Source organism: Rhinatrema bivittatum, chromosome 10, assembly GCF_901001135.1.
Source record: "Rhinatrema bivittatum chromosome 10, aRhiBiv1.1, whole genome shotgun sequence".
Lineage (NCBI taxonomy): Eukaryota > Metazoa > Chordata > Amphibia > Gymnophiona > Rhinatrematidae > Rhinatrema > Rhinatrema bivittatum.
In genome coordinates this window covers 77,294,240-77,316,678 of record NC_042624.1, presented here as the reverse complement: position 1 = coordinate 77,316,678, position 22,439 = coordinate 77,294,240, and the positions used below count along the sequence as shown (strand labels likewise).

Here is a 22,439-nt window from a genome sequence, read left to right as displayed (position 1 = left end):
CCTTAATCAGAACTCCAAATAGGCAGCCACACTGCTGGCCCCAGGACAGGCCAATCCCCCTCTTAGGTTTGAGGAAAATCTGCCACCCCTCTTTCCTCCCCCTATGCTACTGCATAGATCTTTGTTGATCTCTGGAACTCGGGTCAGGGCTTCTCTCCTCCATAGAGAAACAGACCTACAGTGAGAGATTTACTCTTCAAGCCATGGCTAGGTCCCTCAGGAATGGCTCCTCTGAAGTAACAGAGGCACTATCTCAGGGAGTTTATTCTATAGCTCTTTATAGTTACCTTTGGACCTAAGACAGTTGGCTTGATTCTGCCCCCTCCAAGCTTCAGCTTCTTCTTGGTTTAAGAGATGGGAGACTGGACTTCCCAAGCTCCAAACTTTCACACTTTGACTAAAATATTATTGGGCTTCTCTGATCAAAATCGCTGGACTACTCCATTGTGGCCACTCCTAGAAGAGAGCGCCATAACAAATGGTTCAGTCCACTCAATGCTCTGACAACCTCAGTATGTCCTCTGGCGGAGAGAGCAGAGATCTTAGTGAAGGGACCGTTGGCCCTTTTACGTATGTATGTGTGTACGTGTGGCTGATTATCTGTTTTCATCCGTTTCTTAAGGAAATATTCTATAACATTAGATCAAAGTGCTGACCGTTGGGTATTTTATTTATTTTGCAGAAATGGGCTGTTTTGTGCATTATTTTTCTTGCAAAACTGGCCCATTAAAATAATTAGCAAGTCAATTTCGCAAAATCTTTCTTCCAATAAAGTTTGCATAAAATCAGATTTTCTTGCAAAAACACTTAACTACATCTGCCCAAGATGATGGTAAATTTTTTCAAAAAAAATATTTGACTCATGAAATTTTGTACAAAAAATGTATATATGCTAATAGACTGCTTTGCATAATTATGCAGCTCATTAAGCTATTTAGTATAGATTTTACACCATGGTTTGCACAAGCTAAATTTTGCTTTAAAAACAAGCAAGTTGAACTATTCTTTTGCAAACACTTAAAATGTTTGTGCAAAAATACACTTGTGAATCACAGCACAGTTTAGTATCTCAATGCCTAGGTGTTCAGTGTTTTAAATAATCTTCTGACCTGAAGCCTTTGGACCAACCATCATTAACAATCATTTGATACCTGCTCTAACTTGATCTTATGAACCATATTTGGTTAAAAAGTATTCTTAAAATGAATTTCTTCTTTAAGGCAAAGAACTTGTGCTAGGTATTTTAGAATTTTAGTTTTAATACAGACGTAATTAATCCAGATGTAATTTCTAAGTATATATAATGCCTAACTAATGGAAAATGATTGTGTCTATGGAAAATTCACATAAGATATAGCAGTACTTTCTCTGTGAATTGGATCATTCTGGAGCAGTTCTTCATTAATATGGAAAGTGTCTAATTTCTCAGAGGACAAGCAGGATGGTAGTCCTCACACATGGATGACATCAGAGTCCGATGCGGAAAACTTATGTCAATGTTTCTAGAAACTTTGACTAGGCACACTGAGCATGTCCTATACCACATGTCTGCATGGGGTCTCTCTTCAGTCTTTATTTCCACGGAACTGTGAGCCTCGCAGTTTAATTGAGCTCTCAAATTATTGGCTTTTTGCCTTGTAGAATACTTTGTTTTTGTGGTTTTTCACTATCTTTTCCTTCAATCCATCGCCAGGTCCCTCTCGGTGCCTCCTCGTAGTGCCCCCAGTCAGGGTTTTCGGCATTGGGGTAAGTTTCCTTTCACAGTCCGTTCTCACCATGGTGGTGGTGCTTCAGTGCCCATCTTCCATTGAAGCTCAACGCCATTGTTCCATGTTTTTCCTAATTTGTTTCGCTCCGTCATGGCCGCATCTGGTTTCCGCCAATACTCCTAGTTCCCAAGGACCATGTCGATCACTGATCCTCATGAGATTTGCATCCTCTGCCTGGGGGCATCTCATGACTTCAGGGGTTGCTCTTGTGTGCCCAGCTGACCCCAAAGGGATGTCTACTTCGACTTCAAAAAATTGACAGCCTCTTCTGGTCAAAGAAGTCTGAGCCATTAGCATCAGAGGACCTTGGATCCACACTGATGAACACCACACCATCGACATCTGTGGGACTGTTGGTTCCATCAAGGTCGCCAGTGGTTAGGGGCTCCAGAGACTGACTGTTGTCAATCTCCTCCAAGCCGAGGATGTCTGATTCATCGTCCTCCTCGGCACTGGGTAAAGACCGGACCGAGCATCGTGAGAAGACCAAGAATCATCGGCACCTGTCCCTGTCGATGCACGGGGAAGCACTGACTTTTGCCGCGATGCCTCTGAAGCGACCCCATGGTGAGGGACACTCAACCTCCATCGATGCACAGGGTCCGCAACAGTCTCTAGTTCTAGTGTCAGTCACCAATCCCCCTCTTGGGTCTGAGGAAAGTCTAGCCACCCCTCTTTCCTCCCCACTCAGTATTGAAGAGGAGCTGGAGCATAGAGTCCAGCTAGTGGAGGAGCGGCCATTACAAGGCTTTGGTCCCGTGGCACAGATGGCACTAGAGCCAGTACTGCCTGTGCTTTTACCACTTCTGGAGAAGCTCACTTTGCTCATCAGTGCCTTACCAACCCAGCTGGCATCAGTTCTCAGGTTGGCACCAGTTCCCAGTGGGGCACCGAGGCCCCCCCCTACCAATATGGTGGTTGTCACCGGTTCCTTCAAGGAGGAAGCACTGCTGAGATGCCAAGGCTGGTAGTCCCCCATCCAGTTCCATCAATGCTTGCACCTAGGGCCCCATCCCCTCTGGTATACAGTGAGGATGAAGGTCCCTATAACCTCTGGGGGGATGATCAGACTGAATCCTCTTCAGAGGATTCAGATGGTCTCCCATCAGAACCCTTTGTCCTCCAGAGGAGCAATGGAGGTCTCTGCCAAGGACTTAACCTTTGCAGGTTTTGTCAGGGTAATGGCAGAGGCCATCCCATTCCAACTCTTGACTGAAGAAGATGCCAAGCACAAAATGCTTGAGGCTCTTCAGTTCGTGGAGCCTCCTAAGGAGATCATGGCAGTCCTGGTACATGGAGTTGCTGAGGATTTGGGAACAGCCCTTCACAATGCCTCCCATGAATAAAAAGGCAGAAGGAGTTTACCTCGTCAAAAGGCAGCCGGATTCGATAAGCGTCAGCTGCCCCACCAATTGGTGGTGGTCGCATCCGCCCTCAAGAGGACCAGGCGCTCTCGGACCCACTCCTCGGCGTCCCCGGTGAAGAACCACAGAGCGTTGGACACTCTTGGGAAGAAGGTGTTCCAAGGCGCCATCCTTATTGCCCTCATCACTGCCTACCAGCTCTACATGAGCCAATACTCGTGGGAGATCTGGAAGCAGGTGCAGGAGGTGGCTCAGCAGCTACTTCAACAGCAGCAAGACACTCTCATGTCACTGGTACACCTTGGTTTGGAGTGTAGAAAACATGAGGTCTATGTGACATGATGTTTTCTAAATGGCATTGAGGGTCTCTGCAGCGGGAATTGGCACCCACAGACTGGCATAACTGCACGCCTTGGATCTCAGACCGGAGGTACAGGAATGACTCGCTGACGTGCCATACAGTGGAGAGAATCTCTTCGGAGATAGGTGAAGGATGCTGTGGCACAACTCCGGGACCATGATGAAACCCTTCAACAATTCTCTGCTAGCACTCCGGACCCATTCTCCTCATCCAGGAGGCCATCGAGGCCAGGTCCCAGGAAGTCTTTCTTTTGCCAAAGGAAGTACTATTTTCCACCTCCTCAATCCCATACATATCATCAGAGCTCCTGCAGCTGCTCCAGGCAGCAGAGAGTTCCCAAACCCCAGCCAACTATTCAGTCAGCAACGGGGATGGGGTTTTGACTGGGCCGTAAGGAGCGTAAGCCAATTGCCCATACCTGGGACAATGGACTCTCCTGATCCATACTGACAACTAAGTGGTATGTCAACAAGCAGGGAGGTACAGGATCGTACCTCCTGTGTCAAGAAGTGGTCCAGGTAAAGTCCTGGGCCCTGTCCCATAGGATGGTGCTTAATGCCATGTACCTAGTTGGGACAAACAACATGGTAGCGGACAGGCTGAGTCGAGCCTTCAGATCCCACAAGTGGTGCCTGGACCAGGGGGTGGCTAATCGGGTATTCTGCTTCTGAGGGAGCACGGGCGTAGATCTGTTCACATCCCCCTGCAATCAGAAGGTGCCTTGGTTTTGCTCTCTGTCCAGGTCAGCCTCGGATGCCCTTGCCTGTCATTGGGGCAAGGGTCTTCTGTATGCATGTCCTCCAATTCCCTTAGTGGCGAAGACTCTCTTGAAACGTCGTGAGGACATAGGGACCGAGACAGGTCTGGTTTCCACTGCTGCGGGTGTTGTCTATCTGGAAACCGATCAATCTGGGGATTTCCCCAGATCTCATCACGCAAGATCAAGCAGGCTGCAGCAGCTCAACCTCCAGGCCCTGTAGCTCACAGCTTGGATGTTGAGAGGTCTATCCTGCAGCCCCTTGATTTTTCCGAGGATGTGTCTTGGGTCCTGGTGTCTTCCAGAAAACCTTCCACTAGAAAGTCCTATGGACTGAAGTGAAGGAGGTTTTCTGTGTGGTGTGAGCAGAAGGCCCTAGATCTGTTCTCCTGCCCCACACAAAACCTTCTTGACTATCTTCTACACATATCGGAGGCTGGTTTAAAAATGAATTCCGTCAGAGTTCATCTTAGTGTGACTGGCACATACCACCACGATGTAGATGGTACAGCTATAGGTGTGTGTTTAGTGTGGGGCCTGCTTCAATTGAAGCCTTTCTTCCTGTGTCTTGGGACCTCAACGTGGTGTTGGCTTAGCTGATGAAGGCTCCTTTTGAGCTGCTGTACACCTGTGACTTGAAGTAACTGACCTGGAGGTCATATTTTTCGTAGCAGTCACTTCAATGCACAGGGTCAGCGAGCTCCAATTCTTAGCTACTATGCAAGACCATCATGGTCATTTTAAAACTTAGACACCCTAAATTCCTGTGTCAGATTTCCATCTTAACCCGTCAATCGTCCTGCTAATTTTCTTTCCTAGGTTCCATTCGCACCAAGGGGAATGAGCACTGCATAGTTTGGACTGCAAGCGAACCTTAGCCTTCTACTTGGAGCAGACAGAAACTCATAGACAGGCCACCCAATTTTTTATTTCTTTTGATAGGAATAGGTTGGGTGTTGCCGTTCCCAAACAGACAATATCCAATTGCCTAGCAGATTGCATCTCATATAGAAATGACGGCAGAAGAAGACCAAATGGCCCATCCAGTCTGCCCAGCAAGCTTTCGTACTTATTTTTCTCATACTTATGTGTTATTCTGACTGCTGAGGTCAGGGCCCTTATTGGTAACCTTTTGGTTCTAATTTCCTTCCATCCTCGCCATTGATGTAGAGAGCAGTGCTGGAGCTGCATCAATGTGAAGTATCAAGCCTAAATGGTTAGGGGTAGTAACCGCCGCAATAAGCAAGCTACTCCCACGTCTATTTGTTTTACCCAGTGTTAGGACTGTCGCTGCCCGATGTTTCCACTCCGCCCTCCTTACCTCTCTGGTGACTCCTCCTGCAGTTGACGGACGTTTGGCTGCCGCGGCGTCTGCCTGTCGTCGTCCCCGGTCCGGCTTGGGCGCTGCCTCCCACCATGCTGTCCAGCTGCCTTAGGGCGCGCGCGGCCCTGCTTCAAATACTTTCTTTGGCGCGAACCTCAGAGGCGTCCCCCTGTGATGACGTCACGCATCCCGGATACAAAAAGCCTACACTACTGCTAGCTAATCGAGTTAGCAAGGTCAGGTATTCGTACTGGAACTCCTTTCGGATGGGATTCGCTCTCCATACCCGCTTCTCGGGGGGCCTCTCTCTTCTCTTTCAGGTCGCTGTCTGGAACAGGTACTCGCTCCTCGAGGGCCCATGTTCCCGGACTCACTGCCTGGACTTCACTTCTGCCTGGAAGATACCGCTGCCTACACCATCAGTGAGTTACTACTTCTCCCAGAGCTGTTCCCTGGAACCAGGTACTCGCTCCTCGAGGGCCTGCTTCTACAGCTCCTGTGTTTCCTACTGAGAGAAACCGCGGTGTGAGTACTCAACCAACGAGGCTCTATTCCAGAACCCTGCATATATTGCATTGTACTCACTATCTCAGTTTCTCTTCACTACAGCACAGCCATTGAGGGATCGCTGTTTCAGAGCCCTGAGGGACTACAAGCCCAGCCGGGCTTCATCTCTGCTCACTACTGCCACCTCTGGTGGCTCCTCAATACTGTTAATAAAAGATCTATTTGTATTTTGTGTCCTAAGCTGAGCCTGACCTGTGGCCCCTCACGGGACTTCCCCCCATGGGCGTAGTCAGCAGCCACAGTGTCCAAGGGTCCACCCAAAACCTTACAAATAATAACACCCAGCCTGTGCGATTTAGTCTTTGTTGGTTGTTTGAATATAAATCCTCTTCTTCGTCCCCCCTCTGCCATTGAAGCAGAGAGCTGCTTGGATATGTAATTAAAGTGAAGCATCAGGTTAATTTGTTTTGGGGTAGTAACCGCCGCAACAAGCAAGCTACTCCCACACTTATTTGTGACTGCAGATCTTTTTTCCCACATTTCCTCTTGCCGTTGAAGCATAGAGCAATGTTGGAGTCGCATTAACCTTGTGTATGTTTATTGAATAAGGGTAGCAAGCCACTCCCATGCCTCTTTTCTTCATTTCATTCCATTCACATCCTTAAGACTTTATGGATCCACAGCGTTTATCCCACACTGTTTTGAAATCCTTCACAGATTTGGTCCTCACCACTTCCTCCAGAAGGGCATTCCAGGCATCCACAACCTTCTCCGTGAAGAAATACTTCCTGACATTGGTTCTGAGTTTTCCTCCCAATGGAAAATGTTTGTCATTGTTTCCTCCCAATGGAAAATGTTTGTCATTGTTTTCCTCCCAATGGAAAATGTTTGTCATTGACTTTGGATCATTAAAACCTTGCAAGTATATGAAAGTCTGTATCATATCACCCCTGCTCCTCCTTTCCTCCAGGGTATACATATTTAGATTCTTCAATCTCTCCTCATAAGTCATTTGATGAAGACCCTCCACCTTTTTGGTCGCCCTTCTCTGGACCGCCTCCATCCTCTTTCCCTTCTGAGATACGGTCTCCAGAACTGAACACAGTACTCCAGGTGAGACCTCACCAAGACCTGTACAAGGGGATAATCACTTCCCTTTTCTTACTCGTTATTCCTCTCTCTATGCAGCCCAGCATTCTTCTGGTATTAGCTATCGCCTTGTCGCATTATTTCGCCGACTTCAGATCGTTACACTATCACCCCAAGGTCTCTCTCCTGCTCTTTGCACATCAGCCCTTCACCCCCATAGAATACATTTCTTTTGGATTTCCACAGCCCATATGCATGACTCTGCACTTCTTGGCATTGAATCTCAGCTGCCATATCTTCGACTAGTCTTCCAGCTTCCTTATATCCCGTCTCATTCTCTCCATTCCTTCCGGCGGGTCCACTCTGTTGCAGATCTTAGTATCATCCGCAAATAGACAAACCTTACCTTCTGTTGTCTGCCAGAAGACAATGTGTGATAGTAAATGGAACTTACTCGGAAGAGAGAGCGGTGATGAGCGGAGTGCCGCAAAGGTCAGTGTTGGGACAGGTCCTGTTCAATATCTTCGTGAGTGACATCATGGACAGGATAGAAGGTAAGGTTTCTCTGTTTGCGGATGAAACTAAGATCTGCAACAGAGTGGACACGCCGGAAGGAGTGGAGAGAATGAGACGGGCTATAAGGAAGCTGGAAGAGTGGTCGAAGATATGGCAGCTGAGATTCTCTTATGTCCAGGTGGGACTGCATCTTGGGGGCCATGTCAAGGCTCATTCTGTCAGAGCCATGTCAAGGCTCATTCTGTCAGAGCCTCCTGCGGAGGAAATCTGCAAGGCTGCAATGTGGATTTCTCTCCACACATTCATATCCCACTAATATCTGGATAGGGATGGCCGTTGCGACAGTAGGTTCGGCCAGTCTATTCTCCAGAACCTGTTTCAGGTGTAGAACCCAACTCTCCCAACCTAGGGCTCGTTATTTGGGTTCAGGCTGTCTGCCCCTCTGTTACCAGCTGCACCTGTGTTGTGGTTCCTGTTGGCACCTGGTTTAGTGTATGATGGTCCTTTTAGTGTTTGGGGAGCAGCTTGTAACTAGAGGTTCACCCACGTGTAGGACTACCATCCTGCTTGTCCTCTGAGAAAGCAGAGTTGCTTACCTGTAACAGGTACTCTCCGAGGACAGCAGGATATTAGTCCTCACAAAACCTTCCCGCCACCCCACAGAGTTGGGTTTCTCCTATTTTTTTATTTTTAATCGTAATTCTATGTTACGAGACTGAAGAGGGGATCCCATGTTGACACATGGTATAGGGCATGCTGGGCATAAGTTTTCCACATCTGGTTCCATCTGATGATGTCACCCATGTGTGAGGACTAACCTCGTGCTGTCCTCTGAGAACACCTGTTACAGGTAAAGAAATCTGCTTTATTTGAACATCCTTATATACTACATGCAGAATCCGATTACAAACATCAGTGGATTATTCAACCATGAAGCTGATGTAATAAGCTGAGTGTTAAAACTGTGCGCTGAAATTCAAGGCACAGTTTAAGGCATACACTAAAACATTTTAACTCATGATTCAGTAAGCTAATGGTATGCTACTGCATCAGGAGTTAAATGCATACAAACCCAAAGGTGTGCAAAAAGAAAAGACTTAACATGCGTAAAAATGTATTTTCTGCATGCAAAGCATGTTCTCTGCTAAAAAAAATTCCCGCCTGCTGGTCCCAGCACCAGTACTACAGCTTCCGCCCATAGACTGACATTAGCCGTGGAAACTTTACTCAACCTTAGACTAGAAGTTAACTTTCTAGTGCAAAGAAAACATGTTAAGCCAGTGCACCTCTCTGCTTTGGGGGATGATGGCTAACTATCATTAGCATGGAATTTGCATAAATGGGTGCTAACCTGTATGCACATTGCATATTTTTTTGGGGCACAAAATTCCCTGTTGCATCAGCAGTAAATTTTGCACTCAACTGTAGGTTAGAGTGCGCGCTGCTGATCACACTTTATTACATTGGCCTCCTTGAGTACATAACAGAATACAGGATTCACATACATACATTTAGTGGCCTACACACTGGAAAGAAATCTTGACACATCTGTGTACCAGGAAGAGCTTTTGGTGGCACAACACACTGGGTTATTCTGCATCAGACTAGTTAGTTCTAGCACAGAGCTTCAGTTTGCATATGAAATGCATGTACTATAATGCATGTTGATAAATATGGGTGTGTATATTTTGCAATGTATATATATTTGTTAAATCATTGATAATTTCATTTTTTTCTGGAAAGAGATGTAGCTTTAGCTGCTGCTCCATAAAATCATTTCTTGCACTAATGCTTGCTACCACTGCATTGCCACATTTTCATCTGCATGAAATATACAGTATCCTTATGAACAAGCCATGTAGTTATGCAAAATATGGGACTTTTTTATTAATAGGGTCATAATAACAAAATATTCTGCTTGGAACAGAATCTCAATAAAAAGCATGAAGAAGTTACTTTAACATTTGAGAAGGCCAAGAAAATCCACTTAGAACAACAGAAAGCACTGGAGGAACAGCTTGAGCTAGTAAGCTACTATATTATTTAATACATATCCTATAGGTACTGATTTTTTTAAACTCCTTCTTTGCTGATGAATATAATCTTCAGACTTGAAAACTTCTGTACAAGAAAAAGCATGTTTGTAAATTATTGACAGAATATTTATTTGCATACATAGCTCTTAAAACAGGTACAGAGAACTCTTGAAACTAGAGTTCACATTGTAAGATCAAGAACATAAGAACTTGCCATACTGGATCAGACTGAGGGTCCAGTGGCCAATCTAGATCACAAGTACTTGGCTAGATCCCATGCTGCTATTGCAGAGTGATAAGTAGTGGCTATTTCTTAAGTCTGCTTGGTTAATAACAGTTTATTGACTTTTCCATGAATTTGCCCAAAACTGTTTTAAACCCAGCTATGCTAACTGCCTTAACCACATCCTCCAGTAATGAATTCCAGAGCTTAATTGTGTGTTGAGTGAGAGAGAATTTTCTCTGATTTGTTTTGAATGTGCTAGATATTAACTTCATGGAGTGATCCCTCTTTTTGAAAGAGTAAATAACCAATTTAAAATTACCCCTTTTGTTCCACTCAATATTTTATAGACTTCTATTATATCCCCCCTCAGATATCTCTTCTCCAAACTGAGCAGACCGAACCTCTGTAGCCTTTTCTCTTCAGAGAACCATTCTATCCTCTCTAACATTTTGGTTACTTTTTTCTGTACCTTTTACAATGCAATTATATCTTTCTTGAGATGCGGCGACCAGAAATGCACACAGTAATCTTAATTGCGGCCTCACCTTGGAGCCATAGAGGGGAATGAAGAAATTTTGCCATTTTATTCTCCATTCCTTTTCCAATAATTTCTAATATTCTGTTTGCTTTATTGACTGCTGCTGCACACAACGGAGAATTTCAAAATATTGTCCATTATGATGCCCAGGTCCTTATGATGCCCAGGTCCTTTTCCTGGGCAGTAATTCCTGATATGGAACCTAACATCATGTAACTACATTGTGGATTACTTTTCCTCCTGTGCATCATCTTGCACTTGTCCACAATAAATTTCATCTGCCATTTAAATGCCAGTCTTCCAGTCTCGCAAGATCTTCCTGGAAGTTTTCACAATCCACTTATGATTTAACAACTCGGAATAATTTTGTATTGTCTGCAAATCTGAAAACTTCACTCACGGTTCCCTTTTCAAGATCATTTATAAATGTATTAAAAATCAACAGTCCAAGTACAGATCCTCGAGGCACTCTGTTTACCCTTCTCCACTGAGAAAACTGACCATTTAATTCTACTCTCTGCTTCTTATCTTTTAATCAGTTTGCAATCCACTAAAGGACATTGCCTCCTATCCCGTGACTTTTTAATTTTCTCAGGAGTCTCTTATGGGGCACTTTGACAAACGCCTTCTGAAAATGCAAATACACTACATCCACTGGGTCACCATTATCCAGATATTTTTATTAACCCCCTTCAAAAAATCTTACCTCACCAATCTGCTACATTTTTTAAGGGGTTAATAAACATAAAGCAGATTGGTGAGGTAAAATTTTCATTGTGTAAATCCATGCTGGCTGTGTCCCATTAAACCATGTCTTTCTATATATTCTGTAATTTTATTCTTTAGAATTGTTTCCATGACTTTTCCTGGCATAGTTTCCCGGATCAGCCCTGGAGCCCTTTTAAAGATTGGGGTTATATTGTCCACCTTCTAGTCTTCAGGCATGGCGGATGATCCCAACGATAATTTTATAAATTACCAGTAACAAGTCTGCAATTTCATTTTTGAGTTCTTGCAGAACAATGGTGTGTATATCATCTGGCCCATGTGATTTGCCACTCTTTACTTTGTCAATCTGCTGCCTTATATCTTCCAGCTTCACAGATGTCAATATTCAAAGCTGAACACTAAAAATGCAAGAACGATCACCTCTTGTACTTGAAGAAATTTTTCCAAAAGGAATTATCAGGTTTTATTCCACTCACAGGGTGACCATATTCAATGTATTCAAGAAATATTTAATAAAGAACGATTGCTCCAAAAATTCTTTTCAAAAACATTTTTTTATGGAGGGAAGGAAGGTTTCATATAATTGTATTGTGAACCCCCAACGGGTGAACGATTGGGGTTTGTTGATTTGAGGAATAAGTATTGACGTTCACAGCAATGTGGTTTTGGATTGGAAGCACAGCAATTCTGCATCAAGGTTTAAAGCTAGCCAGTATAGATCAGCGTTCAGTTGGACAGAGTCTTTTGACTCGCATAGAAGGCTGCGAGCCAATTTAAATTTGGACTAACAACTGTTTTATGCAAACTTCTGGAAAATTGATATACCGACGATGAATTTATAAGGAAACACCCCCTGAGGAAAGATCCGGCATTGGATCTGAAACGTGGCCACGTCGGGTCATCATCTGATATCAGATAAGTCGGGACAATATACATTTTTACTGTTGTTGGTAACAAGCTTGTCTTTAAAAAAAAAAAAAAAGAAAGAGATGTTTTTCACTATTGATGCATGTTATACACAAAATCAAAAATAGAATGTGGATGGAGGAGGATCGTTTATGATTATAACACCTTGAGATCACCCGGTGGGGGTTCACAATACAATTATATGAAACCTTCCTTCCCTCCATAAAAAAAAGTTTTTGGAGCAATCGTTCTTTATTAAATATTTCTTCAATATATTGAATGCGGTCACCCTGTGAGGGGAATAAAATCTGATAATTCCTTTTGGAAAAATTTCAAGTACAAGAGGTAATCGTTTTTGCATTTTTAGTGTTCATATTTGATAATACCTCTAGATTATACGGTGCTATTAATATTTTTAATATTCAAAGCTGGCCATTTTAGTAATTTAGCCAGATATAACATTTGTGGCTAACTTGTTAGTTGTATAGGTGACTTATGTGGCTAATAGCGGCCGCTGAACATAGGCGCATATTCACTAGCTGCTGCTTAGCTGGATAAGTTAGACTTAAGTGTGGCCTCACCATGGAGCAATACAGGGGCATGTGATGGCTTGCACCTATTTCCTCCCTTAAACATGTGCAGGACCAGGCTAGATGCCTAGTCCCCCTTAATTCCCCTTGAGAGAGAGCTCTGTGGGTCGGGCCCAGCAGGGGAGGAATAAGAATTGGGACCCAGGTGGGATATCGAGACCAGGCCCAGGTATCCTGGAGGAAGTCAGCTCCTGTGGAACATTGCTGTCCAAACTCTGAAGTTGTAAAGAAGCTGTGAATATTGAGAATACACTGTTCTGAGTTAAAAGCAGTCTACTAATGTATATTTGTTGAAGGTTTAAAATAAAGTTAAGAGTTCTGAAAAGGCTGGAGTCAGTGTGACTTTGTGCCTTCAGTCTGGGAAACAATCGCACAGTCTCCCACATATGGTGGGATTTTTTTTCCTCTTAAGTAGAGCACAGAAGAAAACCCAGCCTCCAAAAGAAAGAGTGTCTGTTTAAAATACAGGAAGTTTTGAAGAGGTCCTGTGGCTCTAAAACAAAGTACAGAGCACAGGGATGCACAAAGCAGTGTGGCTCAAGGAGCACGTAAAACCAAATTGTTTAAAAATTTTAAGAATAGAGAAATGTTTGAATGGGCCTGGCTATAGAACCAGCTATTAGAGAGTGGTAGGAATTAAACCGGCTAAAGAGAGAAGCTCTGCCAGAGATAACTAGGAGAAAAAGTGGGTAAGTTAATGCTGGTTATGTAGGCTTTTTTCCTTTTTGCCTTTGGAAAAGGAAAGAGAGTGAAACAGTTGGGGAGCAAGGCTGTACTGAACAGGGTGTCACCCTCTGCCAGTAAGCAAGCTACTCTGCGGTTCAAGGAGTACAGCCACAAGAAAAAACTTGTAGTGGAGCAGTCAGGATACTGCAGTAATAGCTGAAGCAAATCCAGCTGGAGGGCTGGTAGGAAGGGAACAGCCATGTTCTGTCTGGTAGAGTTCCCAGCTCTCTCCAGAGCCAGAGAGAAAAGAGAACCTGAGTTTGGAAGTATGGATGCTTGAAAAGCAAGCCAAGGCTATGGAACCAGAGAACCCGCTCCTGGATGCCATGGCTCTGCAGGGAAGTGAGTGGCTATAGACAGTGGCTGTGATACAGGTGATTAAAGCAGAGATGGACCAAGTGCTGAGCGAGCTCTAGCAATGCGCCCTAGAGGAACATGCTGCGAGAAGCCCAGAGAAAGGTGCTGCAGAGAATCCATTGAGAAGCACTGTGGAAGGAGCCAGCGAGCAGGAACCTGAAGGGAGAGGCTGTGGTGAGCCCAAAATAAGGTGCCACAAAGAGCCCAGAAAGGGGTATCACAAAAAGTCCAGTTGATGCCACAGAGAGTCCAGAGACTGGTACCGTTGGGAGCACAAAGGCAACTCCTACAGAAAAGGTAGTTGGAGGTGCTGCCACAGAATGCCCAGAGAAAGGAACTGTGATGGGTCCAGAGAGAGAGGCCATGAAAAGTCAGGGGAGAGATGCCAAGGAGTACTCAGTGGGAGGTGCCCTGGTGAGCTAAGTGAGAAGCGCTATGAAGACGCCACAGAGGCGCCGCAGAGAACTCAGCAGGAGGAACCATGGAGATCCCAGGGAGTGGTACTGTGGAGACTCTAGAGAAAGGGGCTGCAGAGGAATCAGCTACCAGCACGAGATAGTGGTCAGAGAACGCTGAGAGGAATGCCAGAGAGGAGGCACCAGTTGCCGGAAAGCACCTACAGTTGATACCAAAGAAACCACCACTGGAGGGCCCACAGCCAGTCCAGAAAGGTCCGCTGAGGTAGAATTTGAACCCGGAGCCAGCAAGGGACTCTGTGAAAGGACTGAGTTCATAATTCACTATGGTTAGTGACCATAGTGATGTCTAGAGTAACCCTAATAGGTAGGGGTGAGCATGACTCTAGAACCCTGACCTCAAGCCTAACTGGCAGGAGGCCAGATAAGAGGGAGTGGGGATGTGAAGCAATTCCCTGGATGGGATCCAGGGAGAGTGAAAACGCTTGAACCAATTGGTCCATGCTGAGGGTGGAGGGGTATATGGTGGAGTGTCCCTATTTTTCCCCTTAAACTTGTGCAGGACCAGGCTAGATGCCTGGTCCAACTTAATTCCCCTTGAGAGAGAGAGAGAGCTCTATGGGCGGGCCCCAATAAGGGAGGAATAAGGGATGGGACCCACTAGTGAGATAGTGACACCAGGCCCAGGTCTCCAGGAGGAAGGTAGCTCCTGTGGGATATTGCTGTCCAAACATTGAAGCTGCAAAGAAGATGTGAATATTGAGAATACACTGTCCTGAGCTAAAGGCAGTCTACTAATGATTTTGTTGAAGCTGTAAAATAAAGTTGTGTTTTGAAAAGGCTGGAGTAAGTGTGGCTTTGTGCCTCCAGCTTGGGAAACACCGCTCAGTCTCCCACAGGGCATTATGAAATTTGCCCTTTTGTTCTCCATTCATTTCCTAATAATTCCTAACATTCTGTTTGCTTTATTCACCACCGCCACAGACTGAACCAAGGATTTCAAAGTATTATCAATGTTTGTTTAATTATTTGTTGGTTTGTTTGGCTTATTTATTTATTTATATATATACTGTCATTCTATGACCAATCTAACTTGCCATAGCTTATACTTTTTATTTTCTTCAGTTGGATCCTTTTTCCAATTTTTGAAAGAAGTTCTTTTGGCTAAAATATCCTCTTTCACTTTACCTTTTAACTATGCCAGCAGTTGTTTGGTTTTCTTTACACTTTTTTAAATGCATGGAATACCTCTGGACTGGGCTTCTAAGATGGTATTTTTAAACACTGACCAAGCCTGATGTAACGCTTAATCTTTGTAACTGTTCCTTTCAGGTTTTTTTTCTATTTTCCTCATTTTATCAAAGTCTCCCTTTTGAATGTTTAATGCTAGAAGTTATAGATTTACTTAATGTCCTGTCAGTCATTAAGTCAAATTTGATCGCATTATGATCGCTGTTACTTTTCATACCCAATCATGCATTCCAGTAAGAATTAGTTCTAAAATACCATCTTGTTGATTCCCAGACCAACTGCTCAATCTAACAGTCATTTATGTAATCCAGAAACTTTACCTTTCTTTATTTCTTTATTTTATTTTCTTTATTTATATTCTGCTTTTTTGTCAATTCAAAGTTATTACACTCTGGTACTCTAGGTATTTCCTTATCCCAGAGGGTTTGCAATCTAAGGGCCTCATTCACTAAGCATTTTTCCTATAAATACAGAATGGGAGAAAAAGCCTTATTAAATCAGGGCCCAAGTTTGTACTTCTTTCTCCCTAGCATGTCCTGATGATACATTTAGCTAGTCAGTATTGGGGTAATTGAAATCTCCCATTATTACTGTTTTGACAAATTTATTAGCTTCCCTAATCTCCATTTGCATTTCATCACCCGTCTGTTCATTTTGGCCAGGTGGACAGTAGTATATCTCCACCACTATACTGTTCCCTATCACACATGGAATTTCCACCCATAAGGACTCCATTGTGAATTTAGTCTCATGTAGGATCTTTATCCTGTTGGACTCTTCATCCCTAACATAAAGGACCACTCCCTCACTAGGATGATCCACTTTCATTGCAATATAATTTGTATGCTGGTATAGCAGTGTCCCATTGGATATTCTTTCTATCAGGTCTCTGAGATGCCAATTATGTCGTCTACTTCATTCAGTGCTATACATTCTGTCTCTCCCATCTTGCTTTTTAAACCTGACATTAGCATACAGGGAAGTGGTTTAGTATGATGACCTTGATACTGGGAACTCTGCTTTATCTTTGCAGCATTTCTAGCAGTCTCTCTGAGGGCAATTTTCAAAACTATTTAGCCAGGTAAATTAACATGTCTGAAAACTGCCTTCCTCAGCTTGACTAAAAGTACATGTGGGCTTCCAAAGCATGTGTATTTTCAGCTGGATTGAGGGGAGGTGTTCCCATGGTCAGAGAGGGCAAGAGGTCTATGGAAACAACCCATATAGATTGGATTTTCAAGTCAAGGCACATTGGTTTCCAGCTATTTTCTGCTTGCACAAATTGCAGTGGCAAAGTCCAAATGTACACCCTTCTAGGTAGTTTTCAAAGGGAAGCTACATGCATTGTTTCGCTTTGAAAATTAGCCTCAAAGTCTTTGGGCTTTCTAAATATTGTTCCCTGCATATGCAAAACCCTAACACTGTGTGATTTATCTGTTTTTGTTTTGGAAAGATTTATAGTGTGAAAAAAACAATATTTGTAGCATGATTACTGTTGCCTGTGATAATGGACATGAGTGCATGAGAATGAGTACTTGTTATCGTATTAAAAAATGCAGGCTCTTTTTTGGCTCTGATGGACAGGTGTTGGTTATGTCATTAAAATGCACATAGTGTTAACACATAGTGTTAAGGAATCACTTTCAAACTGAGTTCCATTCCTCTTGGTGTACCTTTAACCACTTTTTTCACCCTTTTCATCCTCCTATGCCAGTCCAGATGTGTGGGTTATCTCCCCCTATTAGCAGATGGAGCTATTAGCAGATGGAGCTCCTGCAAAAAGTTAATATTCTGTCTCCAGCAGTTGACCGGACATACTTGTTTGATGCAGCAGGAAATTGACTTCCAGGCTTCAGCCTTTACCTGGTTTGGTAGAGAATATTTGGGCATTTTGTGTTTGTCATTCTTTTCTGATTTATTGACAGTGAATTGCAGGCTAGACTTCTGGTGCTTCTTAGTTAAGCATGCCCTACGTAAGGCTCCCAGCCCCAGGGAGAGTTTGGTAGAGCTTAGAGCCATGAGTTTTCTCATCTTTGGGTCTGCAGTATTTCTGCACAGATTCTGTGTTGTAATGGAGCCTAGTCAGCACTTAAGTGTTTTTTTTTTTGTGAGCTAGTGTGTCTGCTGTGGTGCCAGTTCCTACTGTCCTGTTTGCATTGCCTGCTCCCTCCCAGTCCAGCAGCACAAATTCGGCAGTGCTTTCTGTCAGGCCTTCTGATCCAGGCATAGCAGTAGTTGAGTCCAGTGCTGGAGTCCATTTTTATTTTCTCCACAGAGGCAGCCTTTTTGGCAGAAACGACCACCATTTTATATGTAATCTGTAGATCATTCCTGTCAGTTTCTCCTCCCAAACTGAGGTCTTACATCATTGGAAGAGGGGACCCATGGTGTTCTCCTGTGTGGGGGAAACCTGTGCTGGAGCCTTGCCAGGCCCCTTCCCTTTCTCTCTAGGGGATTTCTCCCCAGAATTATTATTATTTTTTTGGCATTTTGCAACATCGAGGGAAGCCAAAGAAGCATTGGCACCGGTCTACGTCGATGCACGGTACCGGTCACGGGGAAGCACCAGCTCATGTTGCGATGCTTGTGAAGCAGCCCTGTAGCGAGGAGTGCCAGTCCTCCATTGGGCACCTGATCCACCTCATGAGTCCAAAAAAGATCTGGCCACCCCTCCTTCCTCTCCATTGATGTTCGAGGAGGAGCTGGCGTGCCAAGTCTAGTTGGCAGTGAAAAGGGCGCTACAAGGCATCAGTCTGGCGGGGCACAGAGGCCTCGCCCTACTGATTTGGTGGTGGTTGTCTGTTTCTCCACTAAGCTGGCGGAGGCACCAAGGCCTGTAGCTGCCCATCCAGCTTTGCTGGTGCCTGCACCTCTGGATGAAGGCTGAGCGCCTATGTCCCCATCCCCTGTGACTTACAGTGAGGATGAGGGTCCCCTTAGACACTTCTGAAGAGCGAAGGAAGTCCCCGCCTAAGGGCTTAACTTTCGCAGGGTTTGTGAGGGTGATGGCAGAAGTCAACCCGTTTCAGCTGTTGATTGAGGAGGATGCCAGGCACAAAATGCTTGAGATCCTCCAGTTCGTGGAGCCTCCTAATGAGATCGTGGCGATCCTGGTACACAAGATCCTTAAGGAGCTGCTGCTGAGGATATGCTAACACCCCCTCACAGTGCCTCCCATTAATAAGGCTGATGGGGTTTACCTTGTCCAGAAGGCTCCCGGATTCGATAAGCGGCAGCGGCCCCACCAATCGGTGGTGGTCGAATCCGCTAGCAAGAGAGCCAAGTAGTCTCGGACCCATTCCTCTCCACCCCCAGGGAAGGACCACAGAGCGATGGATGCTCTTGGGAGGAAAGTCTTTCAAGGGACTATGCTTATTGCCTGCATTTCTTCCAACCAGTTCTATATTTGCCAGTACTTGTGGGACATCTGGAAGCAGGTACAGGAGGTGGCCGAGCAGTTGCCTCAACAGTAGCAGGACACGCTCATGCATAAGGGCCTGGAGTGCGGAAAACATGAGGTCTGAGCTACCTACGATGATTTTGACACTGCATCAAGGATATCTTCAGCGGGAATCTGTGCCCGCAGAATTTCATGGCTGCGGGCCTCAGATCTGCGACCAGAGGCACAGGAACGACTCACTGATGTGCTGTGTACTCGGTAGAATCTCTTCAGAGATAGAGTGAGGGACGCAGTGGCCAAGCTTAGGAACCACCAAACCCTCCAGCTACTCTCCGCCAACACGCTGGACCCTTCCTCTTCTAGGAGGCCATCAAGACATGGACAGAGGTAGTATTTGTTTTCCTTGAAGGAAGTACTATCCTCTGCCCCCTTGCTCCCATCAATACCATCAGGGCTCCAGCGCCCAACCCAGGCAGCAGAGAGCCCCCCAAGCTCCAGCTGGCACCTCAGTGAACTCCAGGGATGGGGTTCTGAGTGGGTCGTCAAGAGTGTATGCCAGCTGCCTGTACCCAGGACGTTGGACCCTTCGGTTGGGAGCAGGCTGCAATTCTTTGCCAACCAGTGGCCCATTATAACCTCTGAACAGTGGGTTCTGTCCATCGTCTGTCAAGGGTACCAGTTGAATTGATGGGCTGTCCCACCAAATTGCAAAATGAATGAAGGAATGGTTAATAAAACGGAAAATGTCATAATGCCTCTATCGCTCCATGGTGAGACTGCACCTTGAATACTGTGTACAATTCTGGTCGCCGCATCTCAAAAAAGATATAGTTGCGATGGAGAAGGTACAGAGAAGGGCAACCAAAATGATAAAGGGAATGGAACAGCTCTGGAACAGCTCCCCTATGAGGAAAGGCTGAAGAGGTTACAGCTGTTCAGCTTGGAGAAGAGATAGCTGAGGGGGGATATGATAAAGGTCTTGAACGAGTAGATGTGAATCAGTTATTTACACTTTCGAATAATAAAAGGACTAGGGGGCATTCCATGAAGTTAGCAAGTAGCATATTTAAGACTAAGCAGAGAAAATTCTTTTTCACTCAACGCACAATAAAGCTCTGGAATTTGTTGCCAGAGGATGTGGTTAGTGCAGTTAATGTAGCTGGGTTTAAAAAAGGTTTGGATAAGTTCTTGGAGGAGAAGTCCATTAACGGCTATTAATCAAGTTTACTTAGGGAATAGCCACTGCTATTAATTGCATCAGTAGCATGGGATTCTTAGTGTTTGGGTAATTGCCAGGTTCTTGTGGCCTGGTTTGGCCTCTGTTGGACACAGGATGCTGGGCTTGATGGTCCCTTGGTCAGACGCAGTATGGCAATTTCTTATGTTCTTATGCCCCAAAATTACCGGAATCTGGTTAAACTCCTTATTAGTCATGTTAACGCAATTATACAAACTAAAAGAACTGAAAACACACAATCCACTAAATAGACCAAACAATCTTACAAATAAAAGCAACCATAAAATCAAATAAAACATTAACATGGTCTCTCTCATGGTCCCATGAAGGGGCCCACAAAGGGGCAGGCCCTTCAGCAAAGGCCCACCTGTAGTGGCCTGCCTATGGGCCTCCCCCTTGTACTGTCCAGGCAACATAGTGACATCACAGGTGAGCGGGACCTCATGCAGGCCAGCGGTAGAACAACAAGAGAGAGATGAGACAGAAAAAAACACACATATGAAAAACAACAAGATTTCTCAACAGCAGCAAACACAAGGACAATAGCAGCAGTCTAAAAGTAATCACCATCTCATTCAGGGATTCACAGTGCCTATGAGCCTCCCCTTTATCCTCTCCAGGCAATGTAGTGATGTCACAGGTGGGTTGAGGGGCTCACTGTCCAGTTGGTGGCGCAAGGTCAGTGGAATGCCGGGGAGTGGCAGTGGACCATCAAATAGTTGGAAGCATGTGCAGTTCAACTGGCATGCTTGCAGTTTGCTGAGCGACTGGAAGCTCAAGTGGGTAAGGATAATGTCGAACAGTGCCATAACAGTGGTTTACATCAGTCATCAAGGTGGAACCAGAAGCCAGCAGGTGTGGTGGAAGTTGATGTGCTCATGATGTGGGCAGAACACCATCTCCAGTTCATCTCCACCTCCCACATTTCCAGGAAGGACAATGTAAGAGCCATCTTCCTCAGCAGGCAGGTATTGGAAAAAGGAGAGTGGGAGTGGGCAGATGAGGCCTTTCGACTCATAGTGATGCACTGGGGTTTGCCCATGCCTGGATTTATTGGAGCTTCAATAACACAAAGGTAACACGATTCTTCAGTCGCAGAAGGGATACAAGAGTGCTGGGCATCGATGCTCTCATTCAGGTTTACCCGCGGAGTGGGGTGTTATATGCCTTCCCACCATAGCCAATAATAGGAAGGATCATTCAGAAGTTTGCAACTGTACTTCTGGTGGCTGCAGATTGGCTCCAGAGGCCGTGATATACTGATCTTCAAAGGCTACTGGTGGACAGTCCTCTCAGACTACCACTCAGGAAGGATCTGTTGCAACAGGGGCTCATACTGAACGATGATCCGGATTGGTTTTGTCTTATGGTTTGGCCCTTGAAAGGGCTCAGTTGCATAAGCATGGTTATTCTTCTGCAGTGATTTCCGCTTTGCTCCGGACCAGGAAATTTTCTACATCTCTAGTTTATGCTAGGGTTTGAAGAGTGTTCGAGAGCTGGTGTGAGGAGTGAATTTCTTACCCTCTTTAAGTCGAAATTCTACTGATATTGGAATTTTTGCAGAAAGGTTTGGTTAAAAGCTTGGCCTTAAACACTCTGAATGTGCAGGTAGCAGCTCTTGCTTGCTATAAGGGGTGAGTCAATGATGGACCCTTGTCTTCCCATCCAGAGGTGTCCAGGTTTTTGAAGGGAGTTAAGCATCTACTTCCTCCCTTGCAGCTATTGGTGCCTCTTTGGGACCTTAATTTGGTCTTCTGTTTTTTTGGTGGGTCCTATGTTTCAGCCACAGCATGGTCTCTCTTGCGGAGTCTCACCTTGAAAATAGTTTTTCTGGTAGCAATCTGTTCAGCACGATGGGTCTCTGAGCTGCAAGCTTTTTCTTACCATGAGCCATTTCTATGAATGACTGTGGGGGCAGTACAGCTTAGGACTGTATCTTCCTTTTTGCCAAAAGTGGTTTCGGAATTTCATTTGAATCAGTCTATTTCCCTGGCCATGTAGACAGGGATAGAGATGAGCATGATTATTGTTTGATGCATGCCTTGGATATCAAACGGCATCTGTTGCTGTACTTGACGATTATTCGCTTTTTCAGGAAGTATGATCGACTGCTTGCCCTCCAGCATGGAGGTAAACAAGGAGAACTGATGATGCGGGCAACTATAACCCGTTGGGTGAAAGAAGTTATCATGGCCGCCTGTGTGGATGCATATGTCCCATTACCTAGACAGGTCAGAGCGCATTCCACTAGAGCTCAGGTGGTTTCATGGGAGGAGCTTCGGTTGTTGTCTCCCGTTGTCTCACACATGGTCCTTTTTGGATGTTAGGGTTTAGGAGGAC

The 22,439-nt window shown here is 45.0% G+C and overlaps 1 protein-coding gene across 7 annotated transcripts in view; it reads left to right on the top strand.

The window, feature by feature from the left end:
* The window catches only part of CCDC18 (coiled-coil domain containing 18), a 259,561-nt gene that overhangs the window by 68,962 nt on the left and 168,160 nt on the right, over positions 1 to 22,439 (top strand). For 5 of the 7 annotated variants that reach the window (XM_029618296.1, XM_029618291.1, XM_029618292.1 and 2 more), the window contains one exon: positions 9,582 to 9,713. The exons of 1 other annotated variant lie outside the window; for it this stretch is intronic. In XM_029618296.1, coding sequence (XP_029474156.1) covers positions 9,582 to 9,713 — 132 coding nt within the window. The remainder of the gene's footprint in view (positions 1 to 9,581; positions 9,714 to 22,439) is intronic. One more of the 7 variants, XM_029618295.1, reaches the window with a different exon arrangement.